Raw genomic sequence first — 24,628 nt, 5'->3', positions numbered from 1 at the left:
AAAAGTTTATTGCATACTATGAATATACTTCATATAAATTAAATACAAAATTAGAATTATTCTTCACGCTGTAGGTCTTTCACTGCGACATTATTACTTCATCTTCCTCCTCCTCTCCAAAGCATCTTTCATCCCATCGCCGAACTCTTGACTTACTGGATACGCATTATTGGTGAGAAATCTGTCTTGCACGCTTTTATCCGCCTTGCCCAGAAAATCAGCAATATTGTCATAAATACGTTTCCTCTCTTCTGTATCCACGTCCAACTTCAAGTATTTAACGGCCATTGAAAAATTGTCTTCGTTCCCTGTATCAACCCGGTCAACGTCACCACTAACGGAGAATTTGGTGTTTACTCCAATGGCCTGTCAAATACGAGGTATTTTAGTTACAAATTAGTTTCAAAACACTAGATATTTATGTACAAACCTGTCGAACCCCATGAAAACTATTTGGATAATAATTCGGACCACCGTCCCCATTTGAGCCAACATTCATCGCACCGTCCCTTTGGTATGTCCCTGTAATCGCGAAGGGACATTTGTTGACCGGAATTTGGTGAGAATTTACCCCCAATCTGTACATTTGAGCATCCGGGTAGGAAAATATTCGTGAATGTAGCATCCTATCAGGTGATGGTTCTATTCCAGGCACCATTCGAGAAGGGCTGAAAGCAAGTTGTTCCACTTGAGAAAAGTAATCTTTGGGGTTCTCATTTAGCGTCATGGTTCCCACGGGAATGAGTGGGTATTCTTCCGGTCGCCAAAATGTCGTGATGTCAAACGGATTCTGCGGATGTTTCTTGGCCTGGTCAAATGTCATGACTTGTATGAAAAGGTCCCAAGATGGATACTCTTTAAGTTCAATGGCGTCATATAAATCCTAGTATGTAAAACAGTTAACAGTGTTATATTTAAGTAATTTTGGATAAATTCGGATTGTGCATTTATTTTGAAGTTAATCTGTACCTGCAGTAACACGTCGGCATTTATTCCTGCCATATTTGCTGACTCTTGAGGTGTAAAGTACCCCTTTTTCTGTTTCGTTTTCCAATGAAACTTGACATAAACTGGGGATTCAGATGAGTTCACCATCTATAGAGAAGCAAAATAGTGTTGTATTTTGATTTTCATCTTAAAATAGCGCATTCTTTGTATTATTTATTTATTAAGTGCTAAACTTTTTACCTTGAACGTATGAACTCCTGCCCCGTCCATTCCACGGAATGAACGTGGCGTTCCCATGTCGGAAAATAGATGCAAAGTATGAAGAGTTGTCTCGGGACGGAGGGTAACGAAATCCCACCATTCCGTCGGATCTCTTAAATGGGTTTGAGCATTTCGTTTACGAGAGCGATTAATGTCGCTGAATAACATGGGGTCTCGGATTGGAAAAACTTGAATGTTATTCCCCACTAGGTCATGGATCCCTTCCGTTGTATAAAATTTCACAGCAAATCCTTTCGGATCTACCCAAGTGTCACTCGATCCTAATTCTCCTCCCACCGTGGAGAATCGTACTGCAACCTGTATTTTTGCAATTTGACAAAGGTTTACTCAATTTTAGACAATTTCATTCTTTTATTGGCATGCATACTCTCGTCTTCTGATCCGGTTGTAAAAATTTGGCTTTCGTAATATGCGCAATGTTTTGATTGACTTGAAAGAATCCAAATGCTCCAGCCCCCTTCGCGTGGACAACTCTTTCTGGAATTCGCTCACGATTAAATGATTGTGTTTTCTCCAAGAGGAACATGTCCTGTAGGAGAATATGACCATTGATGCCGATTGCTTGACTAGCTGATAGTGAAGGGTACAAGATTCCATTGGCCGTTGTGGCAAATGTTGTCGTGTCATTTGGGTGAGTGGATGCCCAGTTAGTTAAATGGTTTACGGATGGAGAATTGGATTGGGAACCTACAAATACAGAAGATGACAAATTACTGGAGTCATATAATATGTTAATTTCCTTGTGTATCTTACCAAGACATTGGGCAACAAATAAATGTATGACTAATGCACAAATATTCATTATCGATACTCGCTGCAGCGACATTAAGAACGAAGTATGTACAAGTTTCAAAAGTTGACTGACTTTTTATTTTTATTTATTTCGGTTTCAAGGTCCGGCCAGAATCGTTATACAATTAAGAACTCTTATTGTTTTAATTTAATAGCGATTTCAAATGTATAAACTATTATGTGACTCTTATTGATGAATTAATCAGCATAAACATTTTCATTCTTAATTACAAAGTATGTTTACCATTACAACTACAGACATCCGCTAAAAGTACAAATGAAACGACTTGAAAACCATTGAACAATAAATCAGCAACCAATTTCAACAAACTGACAACAACATAAATCTTTGTAACACAGAATCTGCAGGACTCTTGAATGCCAATATTTTTCAAAATAATCCTATAATTGCTTAATCATTTTCGAAATAATTAATGCATAAGCACATCTGTCTAGTGCGAGCTCCAATACATGTCGCTGACCTTTCGTGTTCTACCCATAAATATTTTACTCCTGACATTTAATCCCTTTAATTTAACTAAATTCATGAGTACATATTTATTCTAGAAAATCGATGTGCAACCAAGCCACTCGCTGATTTTCATGAAATAAGATGCTTTGGACCAACATATTCAGTTATGTATAGGATAAGGAGATGACCTTGGCCATTACTTTGCATACATGGAACTTGGCCAATCATTAAACACACTATTTGGTGAGATTACATAAGTTCCTTATTCACACCAGTTAATCAGTCAGCTTATACATATGCATTCTGCTTTTACATATGCATCACATCTGTTCCACTAAACGTCTACATTAAAATATTAACCATGGCTACAGCTACAGCTACAGCCACTTCCACCCTACACGCTAATTTCAAAGTCAGCTACCCCCCACTCGGTGAAGGATCATACGGTGCAGTGCTTAAGGGTACAATAGAAAACAGGTCATCGGCTCACCCAATTTTTCACGTTGCAAAATTCCCCATACCAAAGTTACCCAACGAACCAACGTTAGAAACTACATTTGCCCTCAAATTAATTCCTTACGGCCTCCTTGGCGAAGTCGTCGCCATGTCGTCAACCTGTCACCCCAACATCGTCCAGTGCTACAATGCGTGGGTGGAGGAGGATACAGATCTACTTGACTACATTTCTCAACAAGACGACAGCTGTGACAATCCTAACCGGTCATCAGCACTGGAAGTGAAAGGAAGGACCACGATGCATCACCTTCCAACCGTTCTCATTTTACAACTCGAATTCTGCGAGACGACAATGGAAGATTGGATCATAAACAGAAATCCTGAAGAACTGGAGAGAAGAATCACATTTGCTCAATTGGTCAATGCTTTGATTTACCTTCAAACCAAAAAAATGGTGCATGGTGACCTCAAACTAAACAACGTTCTCATTACAAGATCGAATTACAACGGCGAAGTAATTGCAAAACTGGCTGACTTCGGACTTATCAATCATCATGCTAAAAGGATTATTAGAACGAATGAGAATTCGGGCAAAGTCGACGAATCCGCACTGAAAGAGTATGTGGAGTCAAGACCACGTTTTATGTGTCCTCTTCTAGCAAAACTTGGTTTCCTAAAAATGGAACATGGAGAGACCGTAACTGGGGCAACGCATAAAAACGATATTTACTCTCTTGGACTAATTTGGATTTGTTTACTCCTCCGATTTAAAGACGCTGTAGAATTGCGGAATGTGGTAGGAAGGGCAATGGTTCATCCAAGTAAGCGTAAAAATATTCCTGTAGAATTAAAAGAAAAATTCCCCCAGGAAGAGGAACTTATAATGAAAATGATTGATTGGGATGTGGACTTGAGACCGAATGCTGACCAAGTTTTAAGGACCATTTTGGAACATAACCCAGCCCATAAAATTTCGACTGATTTCTCTCAAAATAAGCGAAATGAAATTCAATCCATGGTGGAAATACTTGATCAAGTTTTAAATTCAGAAATGGATGAGTTGGACACAAATCTCAAAATCTTGAAAAGAAGAGAGTGGCAGTTTTTGATCGAAGTCATTTCACAAGTTGAGAGACATTTGAATCCAGTTGAGGACACCGAGTTGTGGTGGACGGCGATCGAGATGCTTAATAAATATGAGGATATGAAGACTGGAGATGCAATTTTTTGGTACCGCAAACTTATTTCGAAATGTGGTGAAGATGATAATGTAGATTTAATGAAGGTCAGTTATTATCGTACATTTAATATAAATAAATATTTAATACATAATTCTCCTAATACAGATGAAATTAAATCTCGCAATGAGCACGGATGACGAAAACGAATGTGTTTTACTATTTCAAAATCTCGTGAGTTCGCCAATTTTCCAAGATTTAGATTTGCTTGATCCTCTCCGACTCCAAATCCAAGTTGCTCACTGGGAAATGCAATATAGTGGATTGGGTGATAAAGATGATCCTTCATCTGCCAATGACTTGGATCAGGTACAAAAAGTCTTAGTCCAAGCAGAGGAAATGTACACGGCTGTGGTCAACATTAAAAACATGGACCCACTTTACGACACTATTACCATGTTCCTATTCTCTGTTATTATTAACCTGCTAACCAGACTGGGTAACTACATACTTATATGTTTTCTAATAAACGAATTCCTGCATAACATCAGCAATTTTGTATAAAACACAGGAAAATATGATCAAGCTGAAGGCAAGCTTTTACACGTCATCAATGGTTCCGACTTTAGCGAAGGCGTGTCGTCACTTCCCCCCAATCATTACACCCTAGTTTCCAAGTATTGCCAGTTATTGTCACATTTGGGAAAAAATGATGAAGCCATTGCAATGATGGAACCCATGCACGATTTGCACATGGCTCTAGGAGATATCCCCCATGCGATCAATGCTTTGCATCACTTGGTTGGATTTGCCTATCAACAGGAATCAAAAGGGAAGAAGGACGAAAAATCTGTAGATCCTACTGACTCCTTATTGTGTAAATACATGGAGAAAATTGTGAGATTGGATAATGATGTGTTCAAATCTGGAAATTTGTTAATTAACGGGGATGAGTTACAATTTGATGACGATGTCGTTTTGAGGACCAGGTTCCCCAATTTCAAAGAAGTTGAGTAGTTCATTAACCAGAAATTTCATAATTTATGGGAAAATGTGTTATGCGAGGTGATTGTTTGTACCATATGACTTTTATGGGATAAAAATTATGATACATATATTAACGTTGTAGAAAAGGGATTATGCAATTTGACCGCACAAGGATTAGTGCTTACATAAAAATAATTGCATCAGACTTTCATAAGCGTTAATAATACATTAAATTTTGTAGCTTATGTACTCGTGTTCATCTGTCCTCACATTTGTCCGACTTTTAGTTAAGCTTACCCTATCGATCTGAAATTAGACTGATATCCATTGCTCATAATTGCGTACTTTTTACTTTACCAAGAAAAAACTGAAATTTTGCATATTAAGCATACAGGACATTTTATATGCAAATTAAGATTACCTTTTAGTCAAATAGTGGTCAAAATATTCCGTGGGTCAGAAATTTAAAAACTCAGAAGACATTGCATATATTACTGATCAGACTTGCTAGTTTCTGGCTCGGCGAACCGGTGCGCTCACTTACTTAACTTAGGTGTGGTGGTTCGCCGCACCAGAATTTAGCAAGTCTGTTACTGATTGAGTTACATGAGTGCTGCGCTTTAGGTTTTTTAGTGTAACTGAAACCCCGTAAATTAGGCCACATATTTACATTCTACGCAAAGATGTTTGCATTTAATTAACTCAACTCATCGTCATTCAAACACGCATTGGACCATTTGACTGAATGCATGATTGGGTTTTTTTCTTTGTCCATTAAAACACATTCATTCCGCAACCAGCGGCAGATGATCCCATCACAACATAATAATAACATAATCTGTCTGCATTTACGTATATATGCAATGTTTTTATTCTGGTAATAAATTAACTAATATAAACTCAAGTCTCTGTCATCATTTGAGTCGATGAAAAGGTGAAAGGTTTCCAGTTTGTAATAAATTATTCGCACGGATGAAAGATAAGGAGAAAAAAAGTTTCATTTCATGGGACGCGAGTCTTCTTTTTAACGTATAAATTTGTCGTGAGCTTTTAGCAACCAAAAACATACCAACAAAATCAAAACCCCTACGAGCACAATTCGCATGGAAGCAATGAGCAATTTCATTATTACACAAATGCCAAGAGTAATAAAGTAGTCGTTTTTTTGCTCAAATAAAGAACATATAATTCTCGGACTCCTGCTGCACAGAGCGACGTGACTTGCAATCTCTTTTTTGTTTAAAACCTGCCAGCAATAAAAAAACATTCCCGCAAATGAAAATAATTTGCGGAGATGAACACAAAGGTGGAATTTGATCCGCTAAAAATTAGTCGTGACGTTAATCATCGACAAGTTATTTAATCCTGGCTGAAACTGAGAGCACATTAAACTAGATTCTTTTTATTTATATGAAAGGGCAGTGAGCATGTTTGCAATTCAGTAGACCAGAACCCAATTTTTGTAGGATTACAGGTACCCATGTCATTAGCTCGAAATGGATTACAGTCCAGAATTATATATGTATGTATATCGTAAGTGGTTGTGCAGAATAATCAAGTTTTGCATAAAAATTTGTACATTTTAATATTAATTTATTAGACATGTTTTTGATTCGAAATCATCATGCCACCACCACCAACCGAAATGAAAACCAGATTGGAAAATATTTGGCGAGAAGGTGCGAAATCCTTCTGGCTCGCCGGACAACCGGATTGCAGATGTTGCACAAAGAATAATCTTAAAAGTTGTGATATGTTTATATTGATGCTGAACTGAACCAATTCGGCTTTATGTACACACTTATTGTGTACATAATGTCATTGTCCAGATTTAATTAGGTACTAATTATCACTTTCATGTTAGTAGATAGTCGTCACCGTGGAACAGTAAGTAACCTGAAATTATCCATCTCCACTTCAGAGCAATGTTGAATAATTTGCTAACCAATTCTCTCCAGCTTTACTTTCTCATGTGCATAATACCTACATATGTCCATCAGTGCTGTATAATTATTTACTGCACAGACGAGACGGGCATCATTAAATTACTCCAGTTTCCGCCCGTGGTCAAATCCTGTGATTGACGACTATAGTAATTAAACACGTTGTGAAGTACATCACGCAATTCTTTCAAGAGATGGTTCGTTGCTGGTGGTTAGTTGATCTTGGTTTCATTCACACTCTGGCCGACTAAAAAATCTCATCGTCTCAAGTCTCAAACCTGCCAACTGCCAGTCAGTCAGTCAGTCTCATCACTCTGCTTCTTCTTCTTGTGCGTATTTTTTGATCTCTGGTCAGAAGTGGTTGTTTCAGAAGATATGGTCTCATCTTTCCATCATCACGAGTTAACGCGTTGTAGGTATTTACAAGTATACGCACCGGTTAGAGGCACCTTGAGATCTCCACTTTCGCACAGATTGGATTTTATGGCAAAAATAAAAGCACTCATTCTTCTAAATTATAGGTTATAGTCAAAACATATTTTTGCATAACAGTTTTTAACAGTGAACAAGAGGAGTATGTACCTAGTTTCATATTTTATTGGCACTATGGACGCCTTCTAGCAAATACGACATGCATAACGTGTCAGTTTAGTTTTAAGTGCTACAAGATAAATGAAGTTGAAAACTGTTCAGTTCAGTTTCGATTTATTTTCCGTACAATTTCCAGAACCCCCAAGTAAATAACACCAGTTCGAGGGCATCATTACGTTTCAAGGAGTTGGTTAACTTGACAGCATTAGCACCACTGTTGCAAAACCAGATGCCATTATCTTACCGTATACAGATTTACATATATGTGGAAATAGGTAAAAGTGCAGAATCACTATCGTGCTTTTAAGAACTTGTCTCAGGTTTGTCTCGACTTTGCAACGTCTTCATAATTTGAAGACAAAAGGTTTCAACCGTTGTTTCGTTTAGTGACAGACGTGCTTTCAAGTACAAAATAGGAGCAGTGATGTGCAACTAAGTAAAAAACCGTAGGTGTTGTACCATTAATTGAGACCTCTTTGTGAGTGGAACATGTTATGAAACCGTGTTAATTAATTCTGACACCAAACGATGAAGCTGTGCGGAGTGACAGAAGTGGTATTATTCGCCCTGGTGGGGGTCACCATTGGAGAATACAAACAAGACAACAAACCCTCCCAATCTAGCAACGCTGTTACTCCTAAAAAGGTTCGAATCACGATTTGTGACATGTGCATGTAAGGAAATGTTATTTAATTACAGGCTCCACTGCCAATTCCTCGTGAACAAAGAGATCTAAATTCCGACACCAATTCACAAAATGGTGATGAGAATCACATGAAACTTTTGCCATGGATCGACCTGGAAATGACCCTGCCTCCGAGGGAAGAAGGAAGCAGCGACGAGTCTCACGAAGTGTCCGAGTTAAGTCTCGAGCTCAGATTTGACGATGACACGCCAACCTCAAAGATGACCATTGTTGACCCCAACATAACATGGAGTGGGGATGGAAAGCATCAAATTACAATCAGACCGATGGATCATCATCCACAAAACAGTAATGGAAAAACGCCTTCGGAAAAACAATCCATATTTTCAACCACTACTGAAACACCACCCCCGAAATCAAGGAAGGAAGACGTATTTATGGTACTGAAATTAAGAACAATAAAATATGAGCTGCATGTTTCTTAGAAATATTTTTTTTTCTACTTAATAAATAGCCACCACCACCACCCGCACAGATTTGTAATTGTCCAGACATTGAAGAAATCATTGACGCTGTTCTTCATGCCAATGTAGGTCAAGTTTAATGGCTTTTATCGTTGCAAGTTGCAAATTTAACTATAAACCCATGTCCAGATTTTGAAAGGGACCAAAGGTGACCGGGGTGAAAGAGGAATGAATGGAATTCCTGGCCTATCCATCCAAGGACAAAAAGGAGAGCCGGCCATTCCAGTCATGCCGCATCATTCCATGCAGAGTGGGAGTGGTGGTGGTAGCAGAGGGGAACAAGGCTTGCCAGGTCCGAGGGGACCACCAGGCTTCTGCAATCCCAGTACGACCACGAATACTTTATAAATTATACCCATATTTAATGAAAACTTGCTTAATTTTTATGAATATTTATGCAGAAGACTGCTCTGAGGGAGCACCAAATCCTAATAAATGGAGGAATCCAGCCTTCGAACCTCCGCCTTCGGTTCAAAGGCCAAGTCAGTCAGCTTACATATCTAGTAAATTAGTAAATTACCGTCAATACTCGATTATCAAATTCTACCTTATCAGGTATTCCTTCAGACCAGTTGTACAAAATTGTGCCAGGAGCATTGGTTTTTCCAACGAGGATGGCAATGTTACAGGTTACACGAACACTCCTAGTTATCCCCAAAATAATTAGAATCTATCAATTAAACACTATAAATTTCCAGATGCAAGCACACAGTTTCATTGGCACAGTCGCGTTCGTAGAGGAAGAGGAATTATTCTATGGGAGAGTGAAAAGTGGATGGAAATCTTTCACAGTAATTTGCACAAATTGTGTTTTTACTAAATATTCTACTTCAAAATTTCTTACTTTTTTTACGTAATAGATGGGCAGTCGAGTTCACCGAGTAATATTAACATCTCCCAACTACAAAGTACCACCAACAATTGAAAAACCAATTGCCAAACCAACTCCGCCACGTCTCCCATCGCAATCTCCATCTCGTTTAGCCTGGCATCAACGCCCACCCACCGAAGCAATTCGTAAATCTGAAACCACTGCGTCCCTTCCAACTAAAGCTCACACCAGAAGAATGACACAAAATCAAGGCTTAAACGAATCCAGAAATAGTCTTGTGGACAAAAGCGTACCACTGGTAAATAAATAAGATCATCATTGTCCATCAAAAAATTAATTCTGGCTTAATTTACAGAAACAATCTCGAATTATCGCCTTAAATTCCCCTCTTTCCGGAGATATGGGAGGATTCAATCAAGTCAACTATCAATGTCAACGACAAGCGATGAAGACTCATTTGCATGGGATTTTTCGAGTGATGCATCTTCTTCCCGAATCGTCAATACTTTTTAAGGATGAAGATAGTCCTGTTTTTGTTAATTTGAAAAATGAGAGTTTATCCGATAATTCAAAACTTTACTCATTTAATGGAAAAGAAGTTGATCGAACTAAACGGTAACACACTCGACCATTTAAAATCTTCACCAGTCTGATTGACTACTCTTCCTCTAATTTTAGATTCACATGGGTCACTCCTTCCCAAAAATCAACTACTGGACCAAAAAAGCAAAATTGTCGAGGCTGGACTGACAGTTTACACGAGACAGGTTTCGTGTCGCTAATTGATGACGCTCTTCCCAATAAAAGTGACCAGTACCTTCATCCCACAATGAGCGAATTAAAGTCGGCATCTCCCTGTGACAAAAAACATGTCCTTCTCTGTGTCGAATTTCTTCACATGAATCAAATACACGTGAGACATCGCAACAGTGGGTCGAGAAACCGACTTAGTTTTGACAAGTATTTAGCAATTCTTAAAAGTTATGATGCTTAAAATGTGGTAATTAATAGGGGTAATTAAGTATTTTGTGTTCAGCTTTAAATCAAAATGAAAGAGATATATCTGTATTCAGTTCAGTTAATTTTGACAGTATGGAAAATTATGATCTAAAAATACAAACAAAAAATATCCTAAAAGTACCTTGTCACTCCTGATTGAATTACGGATTGCATCCGGGAAAGATAATTTGCAAAGTTGTGCAAAAAAGGCATGATCTGATAATCCGACAGCCATGACATCATTTTCAGTATTTAATTTAATCATCTGGTAAAATAATTGTAAAATAAATAAGAAAAATGACACAATGCATTGTTAACTAAAGCAGATTTCTACCCGGATCAAGTTTGCTGAAAGAATATACGTCTGGCATAATTGTCTTTAAAGTAAATAGAATAGGTTTTGTTAGCAATTGATAAATGCATGTGCCATTCATATCATACGTGATACATGGCTTAAGGATATTTTCCATATAAATGAAGGTTCAACGGGTATTAAAATCACTTCCAACCCATAATTTGACAAACTCTTATCAATAGCAGCATCATGGCAATGAGTGTGGTAAGCAAATTGGAAATTACTTCATATTTCTGAAGTTCCCTTAAAATTTGCAATATTTTTTCTAGAAAGCAATTTTCATTCTACTGATCGGATCAGTGGTGGCATTTGGTGCTGGTCCAATGGGAGGTCCAATGGGTGGTCCCATGGGTGGTCCAATGGGTGGTCCCATGGGGCCACCACCACCAGGTTCTTACCCACCTCCCCCAATGGGTGGAATGAGACCACCACCACCCCCAAATTCTCCATGTCCCTTTCAACCACCTCCAAACCCGAACTGTCGCAACACTGACACCGCTGCCAACAAGAAACTCGTCCTCGACTTCTACCAACAAGTCTTTGGAGATCACAACTCGGCTAATTTGGAGAAATATTTGAACGTCAACTTTATCGAGCACAACCCCAACGAGTCCGATGGAATTGACGGAATCCGAGCCTTGGTGGACGGCCCATTAGCCGGCTCCCCCAAGACCAAGGTCGATTTCAAGTTGGTCCTGGCCGAGAAAGATCTCGTTGCATTAAGAGTTCGTCTCGACTTTTTGGGAACTATTTATGCAACAGGAGACTTTTTTAGGATTGGATGCGACGGTAAAATTGCCGAGCATTGGGATGCCATGCAAAATTCTACCGACATTCCTCCAAACTCTCCAAATCCACATCCATTCTGGTAGTTCGTCATCAAAATGTGAATAGTAATTGTGCCAATAAATCATTCAAAAATGCATAATACATATTTTAGATTAATCTCCTACTAACTTTATTAAACAGAAATGATCGAATTAGTAATTATGTAACAGTTCATTGTACAAGTCGGCCCATCAAATCAATTTCTCATCAATTAACGCCCTCGGCCATAAACGCAAGTCCAGTACTGATTAGCCCTGTGACACCCGACTTGCAAATAATCTCTCAGAATGTTTTCTCTGTGACCGGCCGAGTTCATCCAACCATTCACCACGGCATTGCAATCTGGATAACCGCTGGCAATATTTTCCCCAAGACTGGTCCAAGTATACCCGACTTGGCTGACCCTGGTTCCCAAATTTGGCTCTCCAGGACATTGATGACTAAAACAATTCTGTGCCACCATCACATTGTTGTGGTTTCGAGCCGCTGATTCCAACTGTGTACATACATTGAACAGAATATTTATGTGGATACATAATTATGTATGACAATTTAATTGAAAGCATAAATAGGTTTTTTACCCTGCCATCCCAAGCGAGTGGCCCCTTGCCGTTTCTTGCCCGTGCAGAATTAGTTTCCGCCAGACAAAGTCCGGATTGCTGGATGGAGTTGAAATCGTCATTGACGTAGAGGTAATCGGTCGTTTGGTACAAAGGTTCCCCGATGTTGCTGCCCCCTTCTTTTTCGTCCACTGGGGTTGCAGATACAGTCGCAATTATGGCGATGAAAATGAAAAGCTTCATTTTTTAGTGATTTTGAAGGTTTACAGGAATTAGAAATTGTTGATATCAAAGGGTGAATGTTAGTGATACATTTTGATACAAACCTGTGCCTTTTTATATGAAAATCCTGACCATGGAGAATTTGAAGTGCAGCATCAGTTTCCAGAAATGTTTGGTTTTCCGTATTGCTTATAAACAGAGGGATTTGAATTTCTCAGGAAAAATGCGGCATTTATAAAACCACCCCCACCCCCACCCTCATCCACCCCCACCCCCATCCACCCCCACAATTTTTATGGGGCAACGTGAGATACCTTGGGGCAAAGTGAGATTCTATTTCATATTGGGGTATCGTTCGTAATTAGCGAGCGAAGCGAGCAGGTTAGGTTAGATCAACTAGGTACGCGGAAAGCCTGGAAGGCTGAGCTAGCAAACCTAGCTAGCTAGGCTAGATAGAACCTAGGTAGCTAGGGTGGACGAGGGTGGGGGTGGATGGGGGGTGGGGGTGGATGGGGGTGGGGGTGGGGGTGGATTTGATGGGGGTGGGGGTGGATTTAGGTGGGGGTGGATTTGGGTGGGAGTGGGGGTGGTTTTATAAATGCCGGGAAAAATGTTTTATTTTTATACCGAAAATTACATGCCAGGACAATAGTTATCAGTTATCTGTGATTTCAGCCCATTTCCAAGCAATATGTGCGAAACAGTTTTATTGTACTATAAATATGTGCATGCTTTGTATGATGGAAATGTTGACAAGTACACAATAACAACTCATGACGACGTATGTACCTATCTGTATAAGCGCATTGAGTTATTCTTATAATTGAACGTACAATTAATTGTCAAAATAAACCTCATTTACTTAGTCGGAACTGTTGATAAGTTGCTTCATTATTTTATAAGTAGAAAACCATTTACATATTTATGTAATGTTTCTCATATTTATTTGTATTTCTACAAGTAATGCGTGGATATCGACAAGCTTACACACATATGTAGATAAGCGTATACATATTTTCAGTTATCATCAATTGTCAAATTTTCACCATAATTATTTTCGTCTTACTAAAAATTACAAGCTGCTTAAAATTATTACTTAATTTCATTTATTTAGTAACATTTGAGATTCATTCAATTGATTCATGTTTTCACAATCAAATTAATATCCCGGATAAATGTGTATTGTTTGATTCGTTTATGACAGGATATGGTTCCGCACAACTAAAGCATCAAATTTAGTCTGGTTTCAAATTGCAAACTACTGACTTGAACCACCTCATCATTCTTTCTGCATCTTTTTCTTCGTTGTACATTTGCACATAATATACGCATTTACAAAAAATTACAAAAAAGCACATATTTACGATGAACAGAGGCAGTTTCATTATTTTCCTCTTTTTAGTATCCCAGACATTAAGGTAATTTAACATCCATGCTTCCATCTTACCTACTTCTCGTTAAATATGGTTTTTCCAATTTTTCTTATTCTTAGCGCACCGGAGTATGGGAAGAAAATCCAATACGATGGATGTGACCCCGTTGCGCTCGACGATCCACCAGTGGTCATGAGTATGGGATTCACATTTTGAAGTTGCATGCATAATTCTCTAATCTAAATATGAATATCGATATTTTTAGGCGACTCTGCCATCAGCCGACCCATCTACCCAATTCGTAGATGTACAAAAACTTTAATCGTCGTAATATTGGATGAAAGTGGTTCCATGGACGTTCAAAAAGCAGATGTCATCGGAGGATACAATTCATTTGTTGATAATCAACGCGCAATTAAAAACGATCAGGTAAAAGATATCTGTACATACGAAACTATATAAGTGCCAAAATACAGAAGTATGTATGTATCGATTCATTTCCAGGCACGACTAATCCTCATTAAATTCAGCAGTGGTGTGAATATAGCTCACAGGGCGATCGAACTAGCCGAAGTACCGCACTTGACTACGTCATCTTACAGACCAGGGGGTTCTACAGCTTTGTATGACGCAGTCTCCGAAGGGATTCGGTATGCATGCCAGTTAATCTTCAAAATTCTGACAAATTAAAATCCAATTCACTAAAACTTTTGTGGATTGAAGGATTGCCGAGACTGCAGCCAATTCTGATGAAAGAGTTCTCGTTCTAATTATGACGGGTATTAAATACATAAATTCAATATTAAATATCTATTCCCAAACAATATGACAACATTTATTATCCTTTTGTAGACGGCGAAGAGAATAGCTCAAAAAAAGCTACAAGTTCTTCAGTGAAAGCCATGATTCGAAAGAAGGAAGCCCTCGGAACTTGGACATTTGCTTACATAGGACAGAACCCGGACGGGTGGGCTAGTCAAATGGGTCAATCCAAGCACAATGTTATCGTGTACGATTTGCAAAATCAAGGCTCCAACATGGAGAAGGCTTCCGATGCGGTGGCCAAATTCAGAGCAGCTGCAGCCCCACAGTCGAGTGCTTTCTTTGCGCAGACATAATTACATATTTACAATCTTAAGTCTTAATTTAAAAAAGAACAATAATAACTCATGACAAATTCATATCCTCCCAAGGCGGGCGGTCTAAAACAAGCTCTTTCAGCGTGTAATTTCCTTGATAATTTTCACCCTCTGCCTTAAACTGGTTAATATCCAAAGGTTTGTATCCCCACAAATCCATCGCTTCTTTGCAATAATTTTGAATTCTGTCCAAACGCGTGACATCATTCAGAAAATAGTTAAGCCAACTGAACACAGTCTTTTTTGAATTGCGGTACGTGCCAAACTCATCCTTTCGAGTAATTCTCGAATGTAGGGTAACAAAATGCTTGACTTTCGAGTGATAGCTTAATCGAAAAAAGGGAAGCATTGTTTTCGCTGCGAGTTCTACATTTAATGAAACGTCTTCGTAACGCAAGACCCTGTGGCATCGTAAAATCTTAGCAATTGATCAAATTTATGAGATAAATATTGCAACACAAAACCTACTTGAAACGCGTAGGATATTTCTCCCTTAAAATTTTTGCATCTGCAAATTCATCCACCAAATCAGCACAGAGACGACGCTCGTCAGAACAATCGGGATGATGGTCACACCAGTAATTCGACCCATTGTTCCTCGACTTCATTGTACCTCTCGGGTCACGGACGAGGTAAGCGAGGCGAGTATCATATCTACAAATAAATACGTTAAAAATTCCATGCACCCTTAATAATTCAGCACTTGGGGATAGTTAACTCTTACTTTTCATCCGATAACAATTCCTCTGCATCTTTCAACCTGAATCTTACAAATTTGATTAGTTGAATGGGAAAGGCTTTGCAGAGTTTCGAAATAAATCGAGGGTCACGACAACCGTCAGGAACATTAGCACAAAATGGCTTCATTTTGTCGCTTCGACTAATCATACCGAAAATGAAGTCCCCACTATTTCTAGTCCACTCTAAACAAATTCATAAATTATGCCGTTCATTAACACATCCCGTGATCGAATTTCTATTATTTAAATTACCAGTATAATTAAATTGGCAATCAAAAATGGATTTACTCATTTTTATCGCATTTGGTATCTCCCCTCGGGTACGAATCTACACATGAGAATAATATAATCAAAAGTAGGTAAAATTTCGAAAATCGCAAAGTTCTATTCACCCTCTCGCTTTCCAGATGCATGAAGGGTTCAAAAATTAGAAGAGTTCCGGGATGACTGCTAACCAACTCGGCGAAAAAGGTTGAGCCTGATCGCCAAGTGGAGATTATGATGTTGCGTATCGGTTTGCCACCAAATTCAGGAATGTGACCTGTCAAAAAAGTATTGTTTTTGTGATTCCTGTTTTTTATAAATTCTTAAACTAAATTTTTCTTGCTTTTTTGCCAATCAATATCAAACCCCTTTAAGTCCGTTCTGATCGATTGCCTGAAGTTGTAAATCACGCGAGCCTTTGCCAGAACGGATGGGTCGATTCTGTAAAGTGTTTTATTCGTGGTTGATAACACTTGGTATTCCACCTTTTTTTTTACAAAATTTCAAAAATCGTTAGTCAAACTAATAATTCATATTTCTGTGCAAATCAATACCTGATTTGGTAGTTTTTGAAAATGAGAATGCGAATTTTCCTTCGGAGTATCATACGTTTTTTGGATGGATAATGGGGGCAATTCTGGTGTGAAATCTTTGAACCAAACGTATCTCTCATTTCGACTCCGATTAATGTTATCATTTTTGAAGTACAACAAACTCGGAAACCCGCACAATGCCGTGCTGACCACGACAAGTTTGTGTAGCAGTTTCATCCCGTAATTGTATTATTTTCCGTCTACCTTAATCCATCAACTCAAACAGGAAAGTTTACGTCTGCAAGGATGAACTAGCTGCAGTATTTTGTAATCTGGATTACATAGTTTGCGGTCTCATAAAGGTCTCTTAAAAATTGTGCATAATGCATTTCTCCGTTATGTATACATTTTACGTGACGCAGATCAATGGGTTGTGTTTACCCAGCCGTCTAAATGTTTGCAAACTATTCGGATTACATAGTGCTAAATGGTATTTTTTGAGTGGCTTTTGTTGAATGAAGGTTTGAGTTGAAGGTTACTCGCAATGAAAAATAGCGCATTTTTGCCAAGTTTTATTTACAAATTAAATACAACTGGTTTTGGTGGAAAATTTATAAATAAACGGCTCAGATTTTTTTGCAGTATATTTACTCACGTAGACTTAAATAATCCTGCACAGCAAATATGTACCCATGAGGTGTAGTAATATTTACACATTTATTTAATTAAAAACAAGCATCCTGAAACATCAGAATTTAATTACAAATGCATCAAAAAATAAAAATTGAGTCATCTCATTTAATTCAAAATTATGCCCAGCTTAAACTCTGCACATACTAAATGGCAAAATATGTGCATGAAATTGCATCAGAAATGTTGGCCTGCACACGTAGATTAGGTGTACGTATTTGCAATGCGAATTTCATATGCATTTGTACACGTGTAGTAGCTAACACAACAAGGTCCATCCACAACTGCACCTTTGCATCAGTTATTTATGCGCAAACCTACTTATCAACATAAATGTGAGTCATAAGCATAGTACATAAAACTCGCGTAACAGAAGTAAGTTTCGTTACATTTAAAACATTGTTAATGTCATCAACACCTCCGAAATCCACCAAAATGAGCAATGAACTTTCCAACTCATTTTCCATACAATCAACATTGTCAAGTTTTCTGGAAAGTGGAGATTTAGCAGACGTGGAATTTATCGTAGGTCAGGAAAAAGTGGGAATTAAAGCACACAAAATTTTTTTGCTCATGCGAAGTGATGTCTTTGGTTCCATGTTGAGTTCTCGGTGGCTCAGTGACACAGAAAGTGGTGATAAAGAGGACACTCATTTGACAAGAGTAGAGCTCCCCCATTTTGAACCAGCCGTGTTTAAAACGTTTTTAAAGGTGTGAAAATACAGAATAATGCATAATTTGAGTGAAATGGTGTTTTAATCATAAGTTTTTTTGATGCAGTACCTATACACGGATCAAATTGTCGTTAGTGACACCATTCGTGGAGGTGACGAGCTAATTGACCTCTTCGTAATGGCTGACATGTATGGGATAATCCCACTCCAAGAAAAAATCTTGACCACTCTCGAGTCTAGTCTTTCCATGAATAATTGCGTCAATATTTACGAATCTACGAAAGTCTTAAATGAAGAGTTAAGCAGAAAGGCGTTAGGGTTTATAAAGGGGTAAGGTTTCATGTTAACCAATATTTGAATCCAATTTTAGCAATTTTGTTTTCGGTTCGGCAGAAACATCTCACAATTGCTGCACCACAACGTATATTTGACCACGGGTAAGGATGGACACTGGAGTCCAAATACGTGGACAGCGATTCTACAGTCGGACGACATGGTTGTGGAAGAAGTCGAACTTTTTGTTGCGATTGTCAAGTAATTTTCCAACTTGATTACGTATTCGTGAGCTATTTTTTAAATGCATGTGCATAATTTTATTAAATATTTGTGGTTTAGATGGGCCGAAGGAGATGAGGCACGTTTGGAACGTTTACAATCCACTCTCCTCCAATTGATTCGCTATCCAATCATGACGTCCGAAGAATTTGCCAAGTTTGTCGTGCCTACTGAATTACTACAAAATACTGCCGTTATAAAAATGCTGCTCTTTTACATCGACACCAAAGGGTTAGGAACTTATATAATTAAGGGTGACACAATCTAATAATGGTCGTAATTTATATGAAATTATTTCGTATTTACAGAAACCACACCCAGTCATCCTGCCTCCCGTACACGTTTCTCTCTCGTACCGTAAAAGTCGCCACATCATCAACGGAATTGACCTATTTCCTCAAACGTTCCTCCCCTGGCGACGTTATCCAACTTCTCAACCGACCCTACGTCGGCTCTTTCACTCTACCAACGAGCTACGTAACCCTTCGTGGCGAAGGACCCGAATCCTCCATCACATCCGGCGATCGAGAAAATCCCCTCCTATCTCTCGAAGGGAATCGCTGCACAGTTTCCAATATTCGCTTCCACCACGCGTCCACCACTGACCCCCGCTCTGTCAAACCTCTCATCCAAGTCAACGGGTATCACAACACGCTGTCCAACTTGGAAGCGAATACGGGTTGTTACTGGACCGAAATTTCGCTCCCTGATGGATCCATAACTTCGAACAAGCTCCTCAAACAAAACCCTTGCTTCGCTATTGCCCTTGGAGATGGAGATGGTCACACCATTTCCAACCTGGTATGTGTCAACAGGGGCAACGGGGTGAATATCGAGGGAAAGGGGGCAGGCCACTCTGTCCTCGGCGTGACTTCCATCCAGAGCACTGATGGTCAGAGTAGGTGCGAATTTGGTACTGCCGTCTCCATAATGGGAGGAACTGGACACACGCTCCAAGATATTTCTGGGGATTGGTACTTACGATTTGGAGAGGGCAGTGAAACCGTCACCGCGAGCGGGTGTGACCTCCTCGGCGTCACGCTGGACGGGAGGGGACACGACTTTGTAGGACTCAAGGCAAAAAAATGGGTCAAAATTAAAGGAGAAGGACATTCTTTTGATGCGGCGTGTCAAGCTGGAAGGTGGGATGGAAGGATAGACAACAATTAAATAAACACATATTTCTACTTGTTTTGTATACATAATAATTTATTTACAAAAGTTGCAAACCTTATTAAAAGAATAAATGTTCAACAAATTTGTAAACCGCTACCCCCAACATTCCCGTCGTGGGAATGAAGCCACAAAACATACCGAAAGTGCGATAATTTGGATAGCCGATGGCAAATTCAATCCTTCCAATCACAAAGAGGAAATTGACCCAGGGAATCGTTCGCAGCGTCCACTGTTCATTAATGAACGCGACAAGGATCGCTTGTGCAAATGCGGAGAGGATGAACTGTTCGAAAGAGTTTTGTAAAATGTTGGCCTGCTTTTGGAAGTAAATGTCGCGACCATTGAGTGGGTTTAAGGCACCCGTTCGTGACCTTTGGAAAATAACGTTTAGGATGACCACGACCATCCAGACGGCAGGAAGGGTGAGATACTTGAAGGTGAATTCCATACGAGATCCGTAATCAGGGAGTGAATCGGTGCGACCTTAACATTACATGCATATTTAGATAGTATAAAAAATTGTTTTATTAACATTTTTCAAATATTTACCAGCCAAATTAATCGTTCCACTGAGGGTAAGACCTCCAGTGACTGCGATTACCACGAAGGCAGCAATCACCCCAAAGGGCATGGCTCCCATCAGGGTTTTATTGTCCTTTTTCTCCTGCTCTGAAAGTGGAGGTGGCGATCCCATTTCTTCCATTTTTGTCGTTAAAGTGTAATTATGAATTATCTATGAAAGTTTGTAGAAACTGACTGCAAGGAAATCCGTACATGTGCGAGAGCTGAAAGACGAATAATGCTGATTTCGCACTTGAACAACTTTTAGAAGCCAAAACAACACTTATACAACATGACTAGCCAAAACGGGAATGATGGTGTTACAGAAAGACAGGGAGATGCCCACATACCTACGTATACATCGTTTCTACATATTCATGCACATTCTTTGTATGTATCTCGCTGGAAATATGCAGTGTTTTTTGTCACTTTTTCCTATAGATTACTCATCCACAGCAACAACTTTTCTTTTTCATTCTCGTGACTGGTTCAATAACAAATACTAAACAGTATATACATGGACGTGTATGCTGGTCATTTGTGTACTGGACAAGTGCATAGTCGAAGGTCACAATCACATCGCCCTTCCCACTGGAAAATACAACGTGACTCGTCATAAAGCATATACATACGTGTGTGCACCTATTAATTATGACTATGTAAGAAACTCTCGAGCAATCGAGTTTTCTAGTAGGATGATGCATTCCAGTTTTTAGCCTTAGGATTACTCAGGGCTTATGTACATACATACATAACCGTCATTTCTATCTGTCTGGATCAAGATTTGGGAAAGAACTGATAAATAAATATGTATGTGCTTATATATTTACTAATAAATCCTTACTCGGGCTATATGTAGAAAGTTGTACTCGACGTTTTTCAGGTATGTTACGATAACAAACAATAGTTATAACAATTGCAAAACACCAAAAATGATGTGTAAATTACTTATCATTTTTCAGGCTATTACATTATGTGATAGCCTTATATGTTTTCCACATTTGTGATTAAAGACAAATTTTTATCAGTAAAGACCTCCTGTTTCCTTTAAACATGCAGTTCAGATTAAAAAAACGTAAAGCAGCTTAAAAATTCATGATATTACTCAAATAGATATGTATGTGTTTCTAAAGGATTTTTTCAAAAAGTTGATTTTCTGAAACGCACAGATATTTCACCAATATTTCATTACAGGTTAAAAACAGACTTTCACGCATGAAGAGGAAAATATTGTTTTTCTCTTATGAATGTTGTTTTACATGATATGTAAGTTGTACATTTGTCTGTTTCGTTCGAGAGTTGCAACGTTGTGGCAAATCATGGGAAACATGCACGCTGATCCCATTCTAAACATACAATTAAGCTAATCAAAATTTGTGAAACTACACTAATTCGAGTCTATTTACATGCTTCACTAACATTATACTACAATCACTGATGTCCAAGTGTTCAGAATTCAGAATGATACTACGCTATCTTATTGCCATATAAATATTTACAAAAGTCGAACGAAAAACTGGGGACTGGAATTGAATTAGCTACATCAATTCAAAGTAATTTAGGTTAATAGTATGGAATTTAAGATGTGAATGCATGGTTTATCTTCTTACATGGGAAGTGCAGGAGGATGATTGCATTCAGGATGCTGGAAATGAAAAATAAACTTTTATGCACAAACTCGTATATGCATATGTACATCTGTAGACATAGCGTGATTTATTTACTTATTTTTGGTAGAATTTTTAATGCAAGCCTACCTAACAATGCATGAAATCCATGAAAACAATAATTTGCGTACCATAAAGTACGTGCGACATCTAAACATAATTATTATGATTAAAAGTGTCGGAAATCACACAATGTTGTGCGTATGTACATATTTGACTTCACGTTTCTGAGATTTGGATTTGCAGTAGGACCACAACATATGTCATGACGCAGGCCATCATCTACAACATAAATAAATGTTACACATTTTCAGTAAAATTTGTGCAAAATAATGTAACCTCACCGTTGGAATGACGCTCAAATCCACATTGAACATATCCATCGGTCGTAATGACCAGCTCCATTTCCCCACGCGATCCACCACCGACTCAAGTTCTTCTTCCTCCTCCCCCGCGGTTGAACTGAGCCACATTTTTTCTCCACGCCCAGATTTCTGATGAATCTTGTCGTCCAGAATGTCCTTCATTTTCTGAATCTGTTTATCAATTTTATTAAAGACTCGTGCTAATTTACAAATTTCCATCATTTATGTAGGCACCTCAAATTTCAGGAAAGTTCCAACTAACGCTACCAACAGCATCCGTGCCTCATATAATACTGCAAAGACGTACGAAAATTGAATTCCCTGCATCGAATGATATCCAGATTTCGGAATATAGGATTCTGCTCCTCCGTATGTGTGATATCCTCCGTCAACATGATTTTCATAATATTCCGTTCCAGTATAATTGCTGACGTTATCGACCGTGGTATTAAAACCTGGTTGCATTTCTTCTCCTCCGGGAATAATCATGCCCCTGTCTCCACCCCCACCGCCACCCCAACCACCATACGGACCTCTTCCTGCTCCACCTCCACCATAACCACCTCTTTCCAACCTCGGAATAAAGGAATAAATGATGCAAATCATGACCAAAATGTCTGCGAAACTCGAGACAATCATCGGAGTACCAATCGCGCAATTCATACTGTTGAAGAGTTCCTTGATTCTGGAGAATTGGGCGTGAATATTCGTCTTGTCGCTTTCTTGGCCACCTTTTATCCCACTATTCTCCACCTTTCCGTCCTTATCTGGCTGTCCATGCTGCTTCAGGATGAATATCGGGGTAACAAAATCAATATTAACGTTACCCCGAGATGAATCCAACCGTTTCACTACTTTCTGTTGGAAATGGTCCAAAATTTTGATAAGAAAATTTGACATCGTGATTGCGAAGTATGTCAAATAATAGAGTGTCATTGAGTCCAGAACGTGAAAGAATGCAGTGATTCCAAAATGCACCCAGTGGAAGGTTTTACATGGGAAGAGGACACGTTCGCAGTGATCAAGTTCTGCGGGATTGTTTTCTTGAAAAAAATGACGAATTACAAATTCCAAAATTTGTCCGAAGAAAATCGTGTTCAGAAAGATGAGCGAGATGCATTTGAACCTCCTCGCTACCTTTTTTTCGTCTTGATGCATGAAATCCTGGGCATATTGTTTAGCCTCCGAGTACAACTGGATGAAATGGGGGGCAGAGATCAGAAATGCAAGTCGTGCCACAGCGTATGAAATCCACAATGCCAATTTAAACGTAATGTAGTGAATTCTGTCGGAATTTTTGGTATACTTGGAGAGTTCGAGAGTGTCCCATTTCCATGCGGAATTTGCAACAACGACCAAAAGCGAAATAAATACTAAAGGTTTTCGCATTTTTTTCTGGGAACATGGTGTAAGGGTCGAAATTTTACCAAATGTTTCCAGCCGACTTATTTCTTTCGACATGATTTTTATTTTTGCTGCGTAAACGATAATGTGGCGAACAGAACTGGGTGCGGTTTGCAAATGAGAAAAAATAAGTAACCAAAGTCGCGAGGTCACATTAGTCGATTAATTTTGAGAATTCGATTGTCTCAATATTTGCATAGGGAGTATTGCGAATGCATTCTTTTTAGCAAATGATTGACGTCCAATTATTACTTGACACTGAAAATTTATGCAATTTCTATGATATTAGAAATTGAGCACCTCTCAAATTCTGTTTGCGATATAAAGTGAAACACTTTTGTACGCTTTTGAAAATTTAACATACACACTTTTATAAAAGAGTCGTTCAGTACAGCTTTGCAAGTGTCTGTTTTGGTCTGGAAATATAAACCTTTACGAGTTTTAAATAAATAGTGGAAAACAATAACAATGTCCTTAAAACGAACCATTCGCATTCAACAAGTCGGTGGTTTTAAATTATCAAAATGAGCAAATAGCAAACATTTTGCATAACTACTTGACATTTCTCCCCATTTCCTATTTATAAATACGCATGTCATACGGTACGGCAAATTTTTAAAACAACTCTGTTGCATAATTTCTCGTTACTTTTTGCGTAATTTCGCCCAAACTTGATCAATTATGATTTGACATGTGTCAAATGTGACATATTTACATATGTATGTGTGATGTATGTATGTCATATCGGACGATATTATTTCCTCCGCAAAATCCAACTGGGGGTGTGGGGGTGATCACTTTCTGAAGATCTAATATTATCGGAGAGAGTTATCTTTCATTTTAATCGAATTTTATTTGGCTTTAAGTACATA

General features: G+C 38.6%; 9 protein-coding genes across 10 annotated transcripts; 4 read left to right on the top strand and 5 right to left on the bottom strand.

Moving 5' to 3' along the window:
- LOC118434766 (catalase-like) lies at window positions 1-2,032 on the bottom strand. Its single transcript, XM_035848943.1, has 6 exons — window positions 1,984-2,032; window positions 1,598-1,917; window positions 1,189-1,527; window positions 970-1,095; window positions 431-883; window positions 1-366 (listed from the first exon to the last, which is right to left on the bottom strand). The coding sequence occupies exons 1-6, from the start codon at window positions 2,030-2,032 to the stop codon at window positions 94-96; spliced, it is 1,560 nt and encodes a 519-aa protein (XP_035704836.1). The 3' UTR covers window positions 1-93.
- A 755-nt stretch (window positions 2,033-2,787) lies between these two features.
- LOC110847591 lies at window positions 2,788-6,088 on the top strand. Its single transcript, XM_022094563.2, has 3 exons — window positions 2,788-4,235; window positions 4,297-4,627; window positions 4,700-6,088. The coding sequence occupies exons 1-3, from the start codon at window positions 2,856-2,858 to the stop codon at window positions 5,143-5,145; spliced, it is 2,157 nt and encodes a 718-aa protein (XP_021950255.2). The 5' UTR covers window positions 2,788-2,855; the 3' UTR covers window positions 5,146-6,088.
- Window positions 6,089-6,818: 730 nt separating this feature from the next.
- On the top strand, window positions 6,819-10,783 carry LOC110845516 (collagen alpha-1(XVIII) chain). 2 transcript variants are annotated; one of them, XM_035849659.1, is made up of 10 exons: window positions 6,819-8,294; window positions 8,349-8,735; window positions 8,810-8,884; window positions 8,949-9,144; window positions 9,224-9,301; window positions 9,375-9,448; window positions 9,518-9,610; window positions 9,680-9,949; window positions 10,007-10,266; window positions 10,330-10,783. In XM_035849659.1, exons 1-10 carry the CDS (start codon window positions 8,178-8,180, stop codon window positions 10,643-10,645), a joined length of 1,866 nt encoding a protein of 621 aa, XP_035705552.1. In that variant the 5' UTR covers window positions 6,819-8,177; the 3' UTR covers window positions 10,646-10,783. The 2 variants fall into 2 exon arrangements, with proteins under 2 accessions (XP_035705552.1, XP_021947642.2); XM_022091950.2 differs by having other exon boundaries at window positions 6,821-8,294; window positions 9,221-9,301.
- A 296-nt stretch (window positions 10,784-11,079) lies between these two features.
- Window positions 11,080-11,939, top strand: LOC110847736. The gene is made up of 2 exons (XM_022094731.2): window positions 11,080-11,209; window positions 11,275-11,939. Exons 1-2 carry the CDS (start codon window positions 11,195-11,197, stop codon window positions 11,875-11,877), a joined length of 618 nt encoding a protein of 205 aa, XP_021950423.1. The 5' UTR covers window positions 11,080-11,194; the 3' UTR covers window positions 11,878-11,939.
- On the bottom strand, window positions 11,743-12,850 carry LOC110845515 (uncharacterized protein YkwD). Its single transcript, XM_022091949.2, has 2 exons — window positions 12,415-12,850; window positions 11,743-12,329 (listed from the first exon to the last, which is right to left on the bottom strand). The coding sequence occupies exons 1-2, from the start codon at window positions 12,634-12,636 to the stop codon at window positions 12,045-12,047; spliced, it is 507 nt and encodes a 168-aa protein (XP_021947641.1). The 5' UTR covers window positions 12,637-12,850; the 3' UTR covers window positions 11,743-12,044.
- Window positions 12,851-14,795: 1,945 nt separating this feature from the next.
- Window positions 14,796-17,016, bottom strand: LOC110847369 (carbohydrate sulfotransferase 6-like). Its single transcript, XM_022094304.2, has 7 exons — window positions 16,686-17,016; window positions 16,475-16,616; window positions 16,260-16,408; window positions 16,120-16,195; window positions 15,852-16,050; window positions 15,596-15,781; window positions 14,796-15,528 (listed from the first exon to the last, which is right to left on the bottom strand). Exons 1-7 carry the CDS (start codon window positions 16,899-16,901, stop codon window positions 15,156-15,158), a joined length of 1,341 nt encoding a protein of 446 aa, XP_021949996.2. The 5' UTR covers window positions 16,902-17,016; the 3' UTR covers window positions 14,796-15,155.
- A 445-nt stretch (window positions 17,017-17,461) lies between these two features.
- LOC110847705 lies at window positions 17,462-19,845 on the top strand. Its single transcript, XM_022094697.2, has 5 exons — window positions 17,462-18,065; window positions 18,135-18,358; window positions 18,422-18,562; window positions 18,644-18,814; window positions 18,892-19,845. Exons 1-5 carry the CDS (start codon window positions 17,760-17,762, stop codon window positions 19,751-19,753), a joined length of 1,704 nt encoding a protein of 567 aa, XP_021950389.2. The 5' UTR covers window positions 17,462-17,759; the 3' UTR covers window positions 19,754-19,845.
- LOC110847707 lies at window positions 19,772-20,608 on the bottom strand. Its single transcript, XM_022094699.2, has 2 exons — window positions 20,309-20,608; window positions 19,772-20,242 (listed from the first exon to the last, which is right to left on the bottom strand). The coding sequence occupies exons 1-2, from the start codon at window positions 20,460-20,462 to the stop codon at window positions 19,818-19,820; spliced, it is 579 nt and encodes a 192-aa protein (XP_021950391.1). The 5' UTR covers window positions 20,463-20,608; the 3' UTR covers window positions 19,772-19,817.
- A 1,405-nt stretch (window positions 20,609-22,013) lies between these two features.
- LOC118435023 lies at window positions 22,014-23,853 on the bottom strand. The gene is made up of 3 exons (XM_035850011.1): window positions 22,587-23,853; window positions 22,332-22,523; window positions 22,014-22,269 (listed from the first exon to the last, which is right to left on the bottom strand). The coding sequence occupies exons 1-3, from the start codon at window positions 23,811-23,813 to the stop codon at window positions 22,207-22,209; spliced, it is 1,482 nt and encodes a 493-aa protein (XP_035705904.1). The 5' UTR covers window positions 23,814-23,853; the 3' UTR covers window positions 22,014-22,206.
- Window positions 23,854-24,628: the final 775 nt, after the last annotated feature.

This window comes from Folsomia candida, unplaced genomic scaffold, assembly GCF_002217175.1.
Source record: "Folsomia candida strain VU population unplaced genomic scaffold, ASM221717v1 Fcan01_Sc003, whole genome shotgun sequence".
NCBI lineage: Eukaryota > Metazoa > Arthropoda > Collembola > Entomobryomorpha > Isotomidae > Folsomia > Folsomia candida.
This window is presented reverse-complemented; position numbering and strand designations above follow the sequence as displayed.